Source organism: Ochotona curzoniae, unplaced genomic scaffold, assembly GCF_017591425.1.
Source record: "Ochotona curzoniae isolate NIBS_2020 unplaced genomic scaffold, NIBS_Ocur_1.0 patch437, whole genome shotgun sequence".
Taxonomy (NCBI): domain Eukaryota; kingdom Metazoa; phylum Chordata; class Mammalia; order Lagomorpha; family Ochotonidae; genus Ochotona; species Ochotona curzoniae.
The window spans coordinates 603198-619895 of NW_024467014.1; the positions used below are offsets into that span (position 1 = coordinate 603198).

Consider the following 16698-nt stretch of genomic DNA (forward strand, 5'->3'; position numbering starts at 1 on the left):
AGGTTATGCCAGCAAGCCCCTCACTGGAATCACAGCTCTGTTGGCCAATCCCCTAAACACCATTACTTTCGCTTTTACTCCTTAATAATAGTAATAATTGGGCACGGTGCGGTAGCCTAGTGGCTAAAGTCCTTGCTTTACCCATGCCAGGATCCCATATGAGCACTGGTTCTAATCCTGGCAGCCCTGCTTCCCATTCAGCTCCCTGCTTGTGGCCTGGGAAAGCAGTTGAGCACAGCCCAAAGCCTTGGAACCCTGCACCCACGTGGGAGACCCAGAAGAAGCTCTAGGCTCCTGGCTTCGGATCTGTGCAGCACTGGCCGTTGCGGTTACTTGGGGAATGAATCATCAGACAGAAGATCTTCCTCTCTGTCTCTCCTCCTCTCTGTATGTCTGACTTTGCAACAACAACAACAAAATAAACAAATCTTTAAATAAGTAAATAAATAAATAAATAAGCCTGTGGGAAACAAAAGGACACCTGAGGCAGGGGGAGGGGTCGGCATCCTCCCTTGAGATGTCTGCATGGGCCTCGCCCACCATGGTCATCCGCTTGGAAGAACCCCAAGAGTGAAGGGCCCCCAGCAGCTCCCTGAGACAAGGCCTGCAGCAGCCCCAGCCACCCCTGACTCAGTGTTCACAGCTGTGAAGTGGGGGCAGGCAAAACATGGGTGTGCGAGGCTCACCTCCCTGCTGGGTGCGAGAACCTTGGGGCAGGATGAAATGCCGCAGGGTCGGCCCAGCGAGACTTGAGCTGGGAGCCCCCAGGCAGCAGGTTGGGGGTGCTCAGAACTCAGCACTTTTCTCTTCCTCCCTCCTCCCTTTCTTCCTTCTTTTCTTTCTTCCTTTCTTTTCTTTTTAATGATTGTTTTATTTTTACTGGATAGGGAGATTCACAAAAAGAAGGAGAGACAAAGAGAAAGATTTCCCATCAAACCGGTTCACTCCCCAAGTGATGACAACAGCCAGAGCTGAGCTGGTCTGAAACCAGGAACCCAGGAGTTTCCTCCAGGTCTCCCACATGGCTGCAGAGTCCCAAGGCTTTGGGCCATCTTCTACTGCTTTCCCAGGCCACAGGCAGGATGGGAAGTGGAGCAGCCAGGTCTGGAAAGGGCCAGGAGATGGCGTGGAGGCAGAGTCACCCAAACTGCAGCCATGATGATGGGGACTCTGGAGTCACATGGGATCTACCTCCTGAACCCACTCCAGGCCTGCAACTGCCTGCCCTGGGGCCACGGCTCCCAGGGGAATGAAAGAGGAGCAAGGGGAGAGCATGAGGCCAGGCAGGCCCAGGACCCCAAAGCAGCCCGTGCATGTTGGTGCAAGCGTCTATCTCTCCTCTGTTTGCACTGCTGTTCGTTCAGCTCATGTTCACAGTGTTTTCACCTTAACTGTCATATTATCTCAAAAAACAAAAGCAAAGTGTGATCTGGCTACTGGTTCACTCTTCAAATGACTGCCACAGCCAGGGCTGGGCCACATCAGAACCAGGAGCCAAGATCTCCATCCGGGCCTCCCATATGCATGGCAGGGATCCAAATACTGGAACCGTCACCTGCCGCCTACCAAGGATGCACATTATCAGGGAGTTGGATGGGATGTGGAAGAGGTGGACCTTGCATGGGCATCCTCTGATAGGGGGTGCTGGCTTCCAAGGTCTGCCCTTGTTCAACAGGTGTTTCCTGGGCCCCTGAACTTGGGAGTGTGCTGGGGATACAGGGGGTGGATGGCAGGGTGGCAAGGAGTCCCGAGGTCACGTAGGAAACCCTGGGGCCGGGGAGGGCATGGCAGATGGGGGCAGGAAGCCCCAGGTCAGCAAGCATGGCTCAGAGCGGTGCAGTATGTGGGCTTGGGGGGATGGGAGGCCAGGGGTGAGATAGAGGAAGGTGTGTAGTATGCACCTGCCAGGTGTGAGTTGCTGCTTCCTGATGTGATACAGAAAAAGGGCACCTAGGGATGTCATGGGGCCAAGTTCACACAGGGGATTTCTGCAAAAGCTGTTAACCTGCCCCAGTCCTGGGAGATTGCACTGATGCCACCAGGCTGTGGTAGAGGGAGGCAGAGCCAGCCACTGGCTAGGTTCTCTCTTCCTCTTGCAATAAAGCCACTAATTCTGTGCCCTGCCACCAACACACACACACACACACACACACACCCCAACCCTAATGCCTCCTATAGCAGCCAGCTCCAGACACTAGTAACCCAGGAACTTGGGAATGAAACTTCCAGTACTTGAACCTGTTGGGGTCATACACTCAGACCATGCAGATGAGCTGGGGTGGGGTGGGGTGGGGTAAAGGAAAATTGGTATGGCTGCCCATGGCCAGGTCCCCCCATGTTGACTCCAGGGTGCTGGAAGCAGCGGTGGGAAGAGGGAGGGTTTTGTCTTGAGTCCTGCCTGGGCAATACCATCTCCAGGACAAGGTGAGGGGTGTGGCAAAGGATTGTGTGCCCCTCCAATCAGGACCTGAGCCCCCATCAGAGGCCTGGGGCAGAGCTGGCAAGGTCTGGCAGCACCTCCAGGCTTTCCTGCATCCGCCTGCCTGTCCACCCGCCTGCTAGCCAGCCGGTGGCCCAGAAAAGAGGACATGATGTGTGGTGGCTGAAGGTCACACAGCCACATCTGCCAGGCCCTGCTTGGATTCGGCTCTCACACCTCCAGAGGCCCTGTGAGGCCGAGAGCCAGGCTCCTACACTGGCCGGCTGGCTGGCTGGCTGGCCACAGTGGTGAAGCTTGGGGTTGGACCACCTAAGTAGGACCCAGAGTGGTCCTCGGATTGCTCTGGGAACCAGACAGGGGCTCGGCAGGTCCCTGGTGGAGACGACCGAGAAGACATTCCAACTGTGAGAGAAAGCACACAGTCCAACCCTGGGTGGGGGATGAAGGTGGCACCCAGATGCCCAGCTCCTGTCTGGCTCCCCTGGGCAGGGCAGGAGGGACAGCCAGCAGAGACCTCTTTCTCGCCCGCTCGCTCGCTCGCTCGCTCACTCACCGGGCAGCCCAGGTTGTTTTCTTTCCCCGGGCGGCTGCTGAATTTCCCCTAAAGTTGGATAAATACGCGGCAGGCTCCAACGTCAACGAAACAGGAGCTCGCTCTGCCGCACAAAAGCGGCGTTCAGCGCGCCTGGCGCCTCCCGCCAGCCCGCAGCGAGCTGAGCTGCCCTGGTCCCTGCCAGGCCCAGCCCACGCCCACCTCCTCTGCGGTCCCCCGGTGACCCCTGCATGCTCCTTCACACCCTCCCACCCGGGGCAGAGCCCCCAACAAGTTTGGACTCCCACACTCTGCCCATTGGGACCCACCTGGCTTCCCCTGTGGGGCCACAGCCATCAACCTGCACTGCAGGGGGCGCTGTTCTGTCCAGGCTTCCAGTTACCCTGGATCCCCTAGGGTCCCCTAGTGCCCTGGGAACTCAGCAGGTGCTGGCAGGAATATCCCAATGATAGAAAATAAATGCAACCCACCGTGATTAATAAATGCAACTCCACGGGGGTTGAGGGGGAGGCAAGCATTTGGCCTTGCGGCTAAGACTCCTGAACCACTCCTCCGAGGGTCTGGGTTCGACTCCTCACTCCCGTTTTCTGCTAAGGCGCGTTGTGGGAGGCAACAGATAATGACCCAAGCAGGCGGGTTCCTGCTGCTCCCATGGGAGACCTCTGGCTCCCGGTTTCCACTTGGCCTACCTTTGTTGTTGCATGCATGTTCATGGGGAGTGAACCAGCCATGGGCGATCTCCTTTCTCTTTCTCGCTGCCTGCCACATATGTGAAAATAAAAGAAAGTAGAATTGAAAGAGAAGCTCGTTTCGATGCAAGGACTCTGAAATCCTCGTGTGTGGTTTTTTGCATGTTACACACAGCCCGTGGGCTACCTCAGGATGCTGGGTGGTGGGAAGTTCTCCTGGCAACACACTTCCACAAGGCTGTGATAAGTCACAGCCGTGCACACGCTCAGACGGCAGCACTAAGACCCCAAATCCACCAAGGGACCGGCACACATTCTCTGAAACAGAGCAGATTATTAAATTGAGCTCCCAACCTGGCCACTCACCACAGCTCCAAAACCACCATGGACGCCAAGTCAGCCCGTGAGTACGGCTATCCACCAGTGACACTGTATTTACAAACACGAGCAGTGGGGCACAGCTTGCAGAGCCTGAACATGGATTCTTCTATCTGTGTGACCCACGAGAGACCCAGCAGAGGCCACGTGTCTACCTACAGGGGATCTGCCGGAATCACTCCTGATCATGCAGCTGTTAAAGAATGAGTTGGGGCCCAGCACAGTAGCCTAGGAGCTAAAGTCCTCACCTTACACGCCTCAGGATCCCATATGGGCACCAGTTCCTATCCCAGCTGCTGCACTTCCCTTCATGGCCAGGGAAGGCAGTAGAGGATGGCCAAAGCCTTGGGACCCTGCATCCACGTGGGAGACCTGGAAGAAGCTTCTGGCTCCTGGCTTCAGATCAGCTGAGCTCTGTCCAATGCAGCCACTTGGAAGGTGAACCAGCAGATGGAAGATCTTTCTCTCTGTCTTTTCTCCTCTCTGTATATCTGCCTTTCCAATACAAATAAATAAATCTTAAAAAAAAAAAAAAAAGAAAGAATGAGTCATGGGGCCTGCATCTTGGGCCAGAGAGCCAAGCTATTACCTACAATGCTGGCATCCCATAGAAACATTGATTCAAGCCCTGGCTGTGTTCCAGTTCCCTGCAAGTTGCTTGCTAAAACACCTGGGAAAGAAGAAGATGACCCAAACGCTTGGGCCCCTGCACCATGTGGGAGACCCAGAAGGAATTCCAGGGTCCCGGATTCAGCCTGGCTCACCCTTGGTTGTTGTAGCCAGTTAGGGAGTGAACCAGCACACAGAAGCTTCTCTCTCCCTCCTCCTTCTCTCTCATTGTTCTCTCTGCCATTCTGCCTTTCAAATAAACAAACCAATTTTTTTTTTTTTTAAACGAGCTGTGCCTCTCTTGTACTGACTTGGAAAAAATGTTCACGATGAAATATTTTCAAATTCATCACGAAAACTGAAAAAATATCAAGAAGATTTGCACGCTGGGTGTTGTGATCCCACAAACGCCCGCCACCTGGAGCCCACCATTGCCTTTGGCTTTTTTCACACATCTAGGCAAGACCAAAGGGGCATGATGGGCACAGTGCTACAACTTTTCTAGTAAGAGAGAGAGGGGGAGGAACTGCAGTGCAGGCGTATCTGTGATGCCAACCTCGAACTCCCCACACCGATGACCCCCAAGACCAGCGCTGCACCGCCAGGAAGCCTTGGTCGCTGGCTCCCAGTGTCGAACAGCTTGTGAAAATTGTCCAGTCTGGGCTGGCACCGTGGCACAGTATGCTAAGCCTCAGCCTGTGGCGCTGGCATCCCAAATGGGCCCCGCTGCTTTGAGTCCCAGCTATTCTACTTCTGATCCAGCTTCCTACTAATGTGCCTGGGGAAGCAGCGGAGGATGGCTCAAGGCCTTGGGCACCTGTGCTTGTGTGGGGGACACAGATGTAGCTCCTGGCCCCTGTCTTCAGACTGGCCCACCTCAGGCTCTCTGGCTCTCCTTTTCTCTCTGTAACTCTGCCTCTCAAACAAAACATGTATCTCTTAAAAAAAAAAATACTCAAATTGCAACTCTTCTTTAGTAGCCACTGAACACAATGCAGTCCAACCCTTGGCATCCTATAAAGGGGAACTGAGTCAGAACCAGGGCTCAAGCTGCAGGACGGGAGAACATTGCCCTGGCCCCATCCCACGGCCTGCCCAACCCTGTCTCTGGGTCCCTGTGCACAGAGCTGGGCAGCTGGGTTGTGTGTGCACACCTGCACACACCTAAGGTGTGTCCCCACACACGCTCACACACACACACCTCCAGGGTTCAGTCAATAGCCCTTCCCCCATCTCAGGCCCTACTCTTCTTCAGTGTCTTCTAGAAGGATCTATGCCCCTCTTTTTTTCTGACTTTTTTTTTTTTTGGCCCTATTTATTTTCCCTATTTGAAAGTGTTAAAGAGAAAAAGAGGTATCTTCTACTGTTGTGGGCTGAGGAGTTGATTAGCATTTGTTAAGCTTGGCTCCTGCAGGAAATGGGCACCTTGTCTGTCAGACTCATTAGCATCCTATTGTTCTGCTAGAGGCTTGGGGGGAAAAGTATATATGGCTGAATAAAGGGAGGCCATAGTGAGAGACGTCTTCCACCACTACTGGTCTCCTGTCTGTCTTATTCCCTGACCCTTGCCGTGTCCATGCTACTGGCACCGCAGGCCGGGACATTCTACCTGCTGGTTTATTATTCCAAATTGCCACAGTGGCTAAGGCTGAACCAGGCCTAAGCCAGGAGCTAGGAGTTTCTTCTGGGACACCCATATGGCTGTGGGAGTGCAAGCACTTGAGCCATTCTCCGCTGCTCTCCCAGGAGCATTAGCAGGGAGTTGGATGGGAAAAGGAGCAAGTAGGACTCAAACCAGCGCCCACAAGGGATGCTGGCATTGGAAGCAGCAGCTTAACCTCCCGTTAGGTTAGGCCTGCAACACTGGGCCCTCACTCCAACATTCTTGGCACCAATGGATATTTCTGGAAGCCAGGTCAGGTGCCAAGAGGGGTGGGGGAACAGAAGCAGAGGGGGAGGCCCCCTGCCCCTGGCTCACAAGGAGCCAGACACAGGTGCAGCGGTCTGACTGGCAGCACTACCAGGGGCCCCAGGGTCTGTGGGACTGAGCCTGGGGTTGTGTGTGTGGCGGGGGAGCAGGCAGCAGTTCCTGGAGGAGGAGCTGGGGAGTGGGGGAGGGGCTGGCATGTGTCCCATGGGGCACTGAGGGCCGCCGTCCAGGAGGTGATGGTAAAAGGAACCTGGGACCCCTCTGAAGACCCCAGGGAGGGAGGCTGCACTCGCCCTGGCCAGCGCCTCAGGCCCCCTCGGTGGCCCAGGCAGGCAGCAATGGGGTGAACTGCCCGTCCTCATGGTCTCCCTTTCAGCCAACGCCTCCACGGGTATTGCTGTGTTTTGTAAAGAGGGGATCCAGTGACAATGCCGGGTGGGTGGGCAGGCGGCCCCAGGGCCCTCTTTGCTCCCAGGCAGTGGCTGTGTGGGGGCGGGGCCCTCCCACCCCCACCCCTGGCTTCCCTGGAGCAGCTGTTGCCATGGTGACTGGCCTGGCATCCCACAGCCTCTGGGGCACCCTCCTGGCCGCCAAGTTGCCAGGGGAAGGGCTCCTTCCCACCCCCTCCCCAATTCTTCTCCACCATAGTGGCTATGCACACACACACACACACACACACACACACACACACACACAGCTTGTCTGCCTGGCCAGTCCCCCCCAGCACTGGTCCCAGCAAAGGCGGGCAGTTCCACAGCTTCCACCCCGCCCCCAAACACACACAGACCAGGCCGTGGGGGCTGGGCAGAGCTTCACTATCTTACAATCATCTCCGGCACCTCTTGGGCCAGATTAACAGAGAAAGCTCACGGTCTCACGGCCGCCCTGGAGCAGTCATGGTGGCTAGGGCAGATGGAGGGGACATAGGGACCTGCAGAACTTTCCGGCCTGTCCAGGGACATGTGGGTGATGTTTCAGATTGGGGTGTCAGAAGAAAGCCAAGCAGAGGAGTAGTGAAGCCCTGAGGCAGGTCCCTCCCTGCACTTGGGTTCTGAGTCTGAGGGAAGAGGGGGCAAAGTGGGGCCCTGCCCAGCACCTGTTCTGGGAGAACTGCAGCTCCTAGGCAACGCTGGGTCCAAAGAAGCCACACCCCTGCCCTTTACCCCCCACCCCTGGGGGATCCCACAGCAGCTCCTCTGGTGGTTAATACAGACCCAGTGTTAGATCTCTTGGGGGAGAAGGGTACAGAGGGGTCAGTGTGTACACTGGACCCAGCATCCTCAGGAGCCTGTGCCTCGGTTACCACCATCGCCTGCATCCCAGGTCCTCACCCATAGCTCTCCGGCTCCATCACAAGCAGTTGTTGGTGAGCTGGGCCCACGGGGCAGAGATGAACTTGAGTGCCCACTGTGTCCTTTATGAGCTGTGGGATCCCTAAACAGACATTTCAAACTTTTGGAGCCTCCATTTCTTATCCATAAAATGGGGCAGAGTTCATGGTAGGACTGGTGTAATGAGTGCTAGGGGCCCAGGGCTCACCACACTGCAGGCCCCTTTCCCAGCACCGCCCCTGCTGCCCTAGGCCCTTCACTCTTGGGAACCCCACCAGAGTGCCCGGCTCAGAGCAAGGCACTTTGTTAGGATCCTAATCACCTAGGTGGAGAAGACAGGGGATACCCCCGCCATTTTGACTCTCAGTTTACCCTCCTGGAAGAGGGGGAGAAGGGGAAATGGGATAGCCAAGAGGATGAAGGCAAGGGAAGTGGGCGGGGTGTGGACATCTGTAGGTGTGCCACTGTCCACTTTTAAATTTTTATTAGAAAAAAAATAATTTTTTTTTTACTAGAAAGGCATATCAGATGCACAGAGAGGAGAGACAAAGATCTTCCATCTGCTGGTTCACTATCCAAATGGCCACAATTGCCAGAGCTGAGCTGATCCAAAGCCAGGAGCTTCTTCTAGGTCTCCCACGCGGGTGCAGGGTTCCAAAGGCTTTTGGGCCGTCCTGTGCTGCTTTCCCAGATCACTCGCAGGAAGCCGGATGGGAAGTGGAACAGCCGGGATACGAACCGCAGTCCATATGGGATGCTGGCACTTGAAAAGTGAAGATCGCCGCTAGTCGGGTGCAGCAAGGTGCCGCAGGGTGCTGCAAAATGCTGCGCCTTTAAACCGTGGCGGGGGCGTGTTTGGGGCGCCGCGCCCCCGCCCCCTGGGCGTGCCCCCCACACCGGAGCCCCGCCCCGGGGTTGTAGCCAGGGCCGCGGGCAGACGGCGCCCGCACTGGCGGCGGCGGCAGCTGGAGCAACAGCGGCGGCGGCTCGGCTGCTCCTGCGATCCCTCGGGCGGAGGCAGTCCGCGCGCTGCCCACGCGCACGCCCCTCTCTCCCGGCGGCGCACGGACACACGTGGGTGGGTGCGTGCGTGGGTGGCTTCGGCGATGGCCCGCGCGCTGCCGCGACGTGGCGGGCAGGCCCGGGGGCGCGGGACGGCGCGGCCCGAGTGAGCCGGTAGGGAGAGGGCGAGAGGTGCTCCGCCCGGGATGGCCGCGCTGCCTCTGCCGGCGCTGCTGCTGTGGCCGCTGCTGGCGGCGGCCACGGCGCTGGAAATCGGCCGCTTCGACCCGGAGCGCGGGCGCGGGCCGGCGCCGTGCCAGGCGGTGGCGATCCCCATGTGCCGCGGCATCGGCTACAACCTGACCCGAATGCCCAACCTGCTGGGCCACACGTCGCAGGGCGAGGCGGCCGCCGAGCTGGCCGAATTCGCGCCGCTCGTGCAGTACGGTTGCCACGGCCACCTGCGCTTCTTTCTGTGCTCGCTCTACGCGCCCATGTGCACCGATCAGGTGTCCGCGCCCATCCCCGCCTGCCGGCCCATGTGCGAGCAGGCGCGCCTGCGCTGCGCCCCCATCATGGAACAGTTCAACTTCGGCTGGCCCGACTCGCTCGACTGCGCGCGGCTCCCCACGCGCAACGATCCGCACGCGCTCTGCATGGAGGCGCCGGAGAACGCCACGGCCGGCCCGGCCACTGAGCCGCACAAGGGGCTGGGCATGTTGCCCGTGGCGCCACGGCCCGCCAGACCCCCGGGTGAGGCAGGCGTGGGCCCAGGCGCGGCGGACTCGGGCCCTGGCGGCGGCGGCACCTGTGCGAACCCGGAGAAGTTCCAGTACGTAGAGAAAAGCCGCTCGTGCGCGCCGCGCTGCGGGCCTGGCGTCGAGGTCTTCTGGTCTCGGCGCGACAAGGACTTCGCGCTCGTCTGGATGGCCGTGTGGTCGGCGCTCTGCTTCTTCTCCACCGCCTTCACGGTGCTCACTTTCCTACTGGAGCCGCACCGCTTCCAGTACCCAGAGCGCCCCATCATCTTCCTCTCCATGTGTTACAACGTCTATTCCCTTGCCTTTCTCATCCGCGCTGTTGCGGGCGCGCAGAGCGTGGCCTGTGACCAGGAGGCGGGTGCGCTCTATGTCATCCAGGAGGGCTTGGAGAGCACGGGCTGCACGCTCGTCTTCTTGTTGCTCTACTACTTCGGCATGGCCAGCTCGCTCTGGTGGGTGGTGCTCACGCTCACCTGGTTCCTGGCAGCCGGCAAGAAGTGGGGCCACGAAGCCATCGAAGCGCATGGTAGCTACTTCCATTTGGCCGCCTGGGGCCTGCCCGCGCTCAAGACCATTATCATCCTGACCCTGCGCAAGGTGGCCGGGGACGAGCTGACGGGGCTGTGCTATGTGGCCAGCATGGACACGGCGGCGCTCACGGGCTTCGTCCTTGTACCTCTGTCCTGCTACCTGGTGCTGGGCACCAGCTTCCTCCTGACTGGTTTCGTGGCTCTCTTCCACATTCGCAAGATCATGAAGACGGGCGGCACCAACACGGAGAAGCTAGAGAAGCTCATGGTCAAGATTGGGGTCTTTTCCATCCTCTACACCGTGCCAGCAACCTGCGTCATTGTCTGCTACGTTTATGAGCGTCTCAACATGGACTTCTGGCGCCTGCGGGCCACAGAGCAGCCCTGTGTCGCCGCCACCCTGCCTGGAGGCCGCCGGGACTGCTCCTTGCCTGGGGGCTCTGTGCCCACCGTGGCTGTGTTCATGGTCAAGATCTTCATGTCGCTGGTGGTAGGCATCACCAGTGGTGTCTGGGTGTGGAGCTCTAAGACTTTTCAGACTTGGCAAAGCTTATGCCACCGCAAGATGGCGGCCGGACGGGCGCGGGCCAAGGCCTGCAGAGCCCCTGGCAGCTATGGGCGGGGCACTCACTGCCACTATAAGGCCCCCAGCGTGGTATTGCACATGACTAAGACGGACCCTTCTCTGGACAACCCTACACACCTCTAGGGACATAGGCCTGGATGCCCCCACTCCCTGTGGATGGGGTGACACCTGCTGCCCCTCCCCCAGCCAGCTGTCAAGGTCAGGCCAGGGGAACATGGTAGGGGGAGGGCTGAGGATCTAGCGAGGTGCCAAGTCTGTGTCCCCCAGTTAATGCAGGGGGATGCAGGACAGCCTGATTCCCCTACAGGCACTTGGGAGAAAAGAAGGGCAGAAGTGGGCCTGACCTGACCTTAAAGTTTATTTAATGATGTAATTTATTATTATTTTTTTTCCTGGAAGCTGTGACTGGAATAAATGCCCCCGTTCCCCGTGTGGCACCGCCGAGTCCTCTCTGGACTGGAAAAGAGGGAAGGTTGGAGGGACAGAGCTGGCATGGGGCAGTCACTGGGCTCTCAGGGGACCTTGAGGCTGTGTGTCACTGGAGTCCCGGAATGCCTGGTGTCTCCTTCCTCTCGCCACCTTGCCTTTGGGCAACCTCTGCTTGCCTGCCCTGTCCATGTTTCCAACCTGAGACACTGGGCCGGGGCCAACCCAGCTGTCCTTGCTATACCTTCGTCCTTTGCTGTGTGGGTCCCAGAGATGGGGCTGGATTGGGATGTGGGCATCCCGGAAGCACAGACCTGAATTCACAGGAAGCCAGCTCTTGGGCCTTGGTATGTCTCCAACTGCTATGGTCATGGGAAGATGGGAGTAGACAGCAGTGGGAGAGGTGGGGGACAGCAATGTGCCAACCTGGGTGCCAGTGCAGCTCAGCTGCTGAGTGGGTATGACTGTCCCAGAGACTCCAGACTGTTTGGGATCAGAGCCCCTCTTGGCCCCCCGAGACTACATACAGCCACATGTGGGTTTTGGTGGCTGTCCCTGTGTGTCTGCTCACACACAACCATCACTGTCAGAGCCAGGGAGGCCACCACCATCCTGCCCCTGGCCGGGGTTCAGCCCTGCTCCCAGCCAAGGGGAGGCTCCAGGGAAGGGGAAGCTCATTCCTTGCACTGCTCACAGACTCACGGCTTGTCAGGCTGCAGATTCTGTGCTCCACATCCGCCACCAGGCTCATCGGGCAGTGGATTCTACGGAGAGTCCAGCAGGGATCCCGGCTCCCTTGCTGGCAGACGCACTGTACTTTCAGAGCAGGCAGCCCAAAACGTATGTGACCTTTCCTGCCACCTAGGCAAGGGACCACAGTCCTTTGGAACTCTCCATGGGAGGGTCTCGGTGCTTAGTGGGGGTAGTAAGGAAGGCCCGCAGTTCAGCAGGTGAGGTATTAGGGGCTGGGACAGGTAAACTTCAGATCTGGGAGAATGGCCAGTGGAGCTGTGTGTGTGTGTGTGTGTGTGGGGAGAAAGCCGAGCCTTCCCACACAGCTGCTCATCCCCTTCTCCTTGCCCACTGAGGACACAGTTGGGGAGGTGTGGGGGGGTCACTGGTGCTTGGCTGTGCCACGCACAAGGCAAATTGGGATGGGCTGGGGAGCACCCAGGCCAGCAGGGCAGAGGAAGCTGGGATGGTTCCTGCTGGCCAAGAGACGTAGGAGGGCAGGACTATGCCAGCCAAGGCTTCCCTGGCCCTAGAAGATGCTTGCAGAGAACCAAGCAGGAAAGGGACATGACTCTGCCAACTCCCTGCCCGTGACCTTCTCCCTCATTTCACAGGCAGTGACCCAACTACAGGGGGGCTTCCGGTAGGTCTGTCCACTGTGGGGAAGCTGCAGCCAGGGAAACTGGGCAGAGCAGGGAGGGTGTGTGTTTGTGCCGGGGAGTGGGGAAGAGACAAACACCTTCTCCCCCTTGCCCAAGAGAACCTTCCAGAGCCAAACACACATACCTCCATGACCAACATAGTACTAGTGTGCAGGGACTGGATGTGTCACTCCTGGGGACCTGGGCTCAAACAGGGCTGGTGCCCACAGCTACCATGACTTCAAAACAAGGATGTGAGGATAGTCCAGGGGCACCATGATTGATGCCATGTATATGAGAACTCACTGCTTTTCTGAAAGTTTTCCTAGAAAACCAAGCTGCTCTCCCATGCTGTTAGCAAGGAGCTGGATGGCAGGGGGACTTCCTCATGAGCTAGTGTTTACTCTGAAAGCAAAATCAAGAGTTCCCTCAGTACGAAAGGACCACACAGGGGGCAGGGATTGTGCCATAGCTAGTATAGGTGCAGATTCAGGCCTGGCTGCTCCACTTCCCATCCAGCTCCCTGCTATGGCCTGGGAAAGCAGTAGAGGATGGCCTAAGGCTCTGTGTCTCCATATCCACATGGGAAAATTGGAAGAAGCTCCTGGCTCCTGTGACCGTGGCCACTGTGGCTGTCTGGGGAATGGACCAGCAGAGTTCTCTCCCACTCACTCTTTCAAACACATCTTTTTGAAAGAATAAAGGCCCATGCAGATCCCTGCGGTAGAGCCTGACACAGGAGCGTGCGGAGCTTGAAGGTCATGTCTCATTCCCAGGGGGTTGAGGAATGCAGCAGATGGCTCTGACCTCCAGCCAGGAACCAAGTGCGGTCAGCTGCTGGGGAGGACCCGGCTCCCAGCACGCCACCAGATCTGGGCAACACAGAGAGGAATCCAGCACAGTCGTTTCTTTATAAACACAAGTACATAATGTTTATTTGAAATTCCAATTTATTACAAGTTCACCCTTTAATGGGGCCCTTCCTCCTTAGGGACAGCTTAAAAAACAAAATGGTTCCGGTGTCACTTAAGTGGGAACGCAGGAATCGCACTACGAACAAGGACAGACTGGATCTAGGACAGAGGCGGGAAGGCAGCGGTGGCTGTGGGACAGGGGCCAGCGAAGGGATCCCGGGGACATGTGGGCTGCCCCTGGGCGGCCTCACGCCCAAGTCCCCCATGCACAGTCCCCACCAGGGAACCGGCTCCTTTCACTGCAGTGCAGACATGAAGGTCAAGGGGCTCCAGCCTTCCAGATTCCAGGTTGATAGAAAAGCAAAGAAAACCCTGTACTATATTTCTAGTAAAATCTGTCATCAAGGAGAGAAGACCACCAAGCCTAGCCTCCCACTACCAGTGAGTGCCGGGGGGCTGGTGGGGCCTTTCCCGGCCCTCCCTCCTGGCCCTGAGGACAGAGGAGGGGGATGTGGACGGAAGAGGCGGAAGCAGCCACTGTAGTTGCTGGCAGGCAGGCAGGACAGTCCCAGTGTCGCCTCCTGGTGGGCAGGTGGTGCATGGGTCAAGGACAGGGAGTTAAGCAAACACGCCATCATATAAACCATACTGTACATGTGCCGAAGGGAGATGACAAATATTTTACAAGATGTTCTTTATACAATGTCACTGCTGAAACAAGCAACTTTCAGTAACTAGAAAAGTTGATTTAAAAACAAGGTATGCGTCTCCGCTCTTCCTGCCTCTCCTCACCCCCTTGCCCGGCGCCCGCGGCGGGCAGCCCCAGCCGATTAAAGGGGCATGCATGATTACAAGCAGGTCACCGGGTCCCCATGAAGTGCCTTTGTTTGGGTCTTTTTTTTTTTTTTTTAAATTTTTGTGTTTTGTTGAGGGGGGAAGTGGGTGGCAGTAACGAGAGGCATGCCACCAAGAGGAGAGGTATTCAGGAACGGCTCCAGGATGGGACCCTCTACTCCGTGAGCCCCATGCCATGATGCTGGTGAACAGACTGCGTGCGGCGCGAGTAGGCGTGGGATGTGCAGGCTTCAGCGGTGAAGGCTGCCTGGAACCTCACCCTCCCTTCCCCAGCCATGCAGCTAACCTCCTGCAGCCCAGAGGGGCTTCAGGGAGAAGAGAGGAAGAGGACTCACTCATGCGCTTCTTGGAAACCCAGAAGGCAGGGCCCAGGCTGGCTCTACCTGCAATGACTGCGGCCAAGAGTCAGGCTCTCCCAAAACTCTGCAGGTCGTCCAGGGTGCGTGAGGCGCCAGGGCATGGCTGGTGCTCCTGCAACCACTTCCCTTAACCGTCTCACTGCCCCTTCCTGTTCCCTCGCGGCCTCCTGCTGCCCCCCAACCCCCCCGCCCTCAGCAGGGCCCCGCCTCTATTTCCTCTGTCTTCGTCCCCTGGACTGTCCGACGGGCTCTGGCTCACTGTCCACTTCCTCCTCCGCAGGCCGATCGGGAAACTTCCTGCGCTTCCTGCGGACGTAAGGGTGGCCGGGCAGGTGCTTGTGCAGCAGGGCCACCAGGCACTGCTCCGTCTTGGCCATGCAGCTCAGCACGTGGCTGCCGTGGCAGTTGTAGAGCTCAGCATTGGTGAACACCTGCTTCATGTCACCGAGGAACTCCTGCACAGAGCGGTAGTGCCCACACGAGCACTTGTTCTGCATCGTCTGGAAGTCCATGGGGTTCGTGATCACGTCGTAGTAGTCCTCAGCCTCGTCCCTTGTCACGGGCTCCCTGTTGGGGGTGGTGGCGGGAACCAGATGGAGCTGGATGTGCTGGCTTCCTCCCCTGCAGGGCCAGGGCCAGCCCACCCTGCCCCTCACGAGCAGCACTCACCTGAAGGGCCAGCTGAAGCGGTACTTGACTACCTTATGCAGGATCTCCTCGCACTTCTGCAGCTCCAGGCTCTGCCGCCGGGAGCTCCGCTTGCTCTGAAGCACCTGCGCAGGAGAGAGGGGTCTTGAGGGAGGGTCCAGAGGGAGAGCATGGGAGTGCAGCACATGGGTGAGAGCAAAGGCAGAGCTAGGCCCTTAGTTCTCCTGTGGCCAACATCAGCACCACCTGACAGCGCCAAGGCTATCGCCTGCGGTGCTCCTGGCGGCATATCAGAAGGTTCTGGGAAGGCCCAGGACGGGAGTGCTGCAGGTACACAAAGCCAGGTGCCCCAAGCAGTCTTGCGGAGGTCGGGTATCTCCAGGATATCCCAGGCCCAGGAGCCACAGAGATGCCTGGGCAGAGCTGGGCAAACAGGAGCTTGCTGCTCCCTCGGGTCCCGGGTGGCTCGCTTCATGCCCCATCCCAAGGGATCTGTGAAAACAAGATCCCTTTTGTTTTTTTGACTCTGGGAGGCACAAGCGAGCTGTCTAGAACTAGCTGGGGGGCAGGGAAGGGACGTTCCCTCCCATGACAACTGTGGGCAGAGCCCCGCCAGCCAGTGCGGTTCCGGCATTGCGGACATTCCCACAGTGGAGCCCCGGCCCCAGAGCCCTCGAAGACACATGGCAACTATTTTAGTTCAGTTCGAACTGCTAACTTGAGGAGACGGCATGTGCAGGCCACCCGAGGGCATGCCGGGCATAGCTGCTGCCTCTGCTCCCACCTGTCGCTCGGCAAATTCCTGGAGCCGGGGTGGGGAGTGAGGGACGGGGAGGTTAGAGGGCAGTCACTCACCAGCTCATCCACCTCGGCGTCCTCCACGGGAGCCTTGGGCCGAGCCCGCCGGGCGGGGTGTGGCTTCTTCCCTGGGCGGCGGCCGGGCCTGGCTGCTGGGGTGACTACGTTCTGCTTGGCCCGGAGCGCCTTGCGGGGTCTCACTGAGAGGAGGAGGAGGAGGAGGGAGGACTTAGACCGGAACACTGGGGGCGGGGGGCGGGGGCGGAGAGGAGGGGGAAATGGAAGGACAGGGACGGGCATGGCTGGGGCATGGAGGCACCAGAGGGACAGACACCAGAGAGAAGTGGTGGCTTCCCACGCTGGCAGGTGGTGCCTGCTCCACTGAGGAAGCAGCAGGTGAAGAGGTGCAGCTCCCAGCAGCTGCCAGAGCCTGTCCAGCAGTCACTCCTTCATGGCACCTGTGCACTGTGGCTGGAGGTGCAGGAGGTTCTTGGACACACTGACCATGATGGGGCA

General features: G+C 58.3%; 2 protein-coding genes across 3 annotated transcripts in view; one reads left to right on the forward strand and one right to left on the reverse strand.

The window, feature by feature from the left end:
• The first annotated feature begins 9138 nt into the window (after nt 1-9138).
• LOC121168011 (frizzled-9) lies at nt 9139-10937 on the forward strand. Its single transcript, XM_040997768.1, has one exon. It carries the CDS (start codon nt 9139-9141, stop codon nt 10930-10932), a length of 1794 nt encoding a protein of 597 aa, XP_040853702.1. The 3' UTR covers nt 10933-10937.
• Nucleotides 10938-13517: 2580 nt separating this feature from the next.
• The window catches only part of LOC121168013 (tyrosine-protein kinase BAZ1B), a 49680-nt gene continuing 46499 nt past the window's right edge, over nt 13518-16698 (reverse strand). For both annotated transcript variants that reach the window (XM_040997771.1, XM_040997770.1), the window contains 3 exons: nt 16240-16382; nt 15406-15509; nt 13518-15303 (listed from right to left, as the gene is read on the reverse strand). In XM_040997771.1, coding sequence (XP_040853705.1) covers nt 14946-15303; nt 15406-15509; nt 16240-16382 — 605 coding nt within the window. In that variant the 3' untranslated portion in view covers nt 13518-14945. The remainder of the gene's footprint in view (nt 15304-15405; nt 15510-16239; nt 16383-16698) is intronic.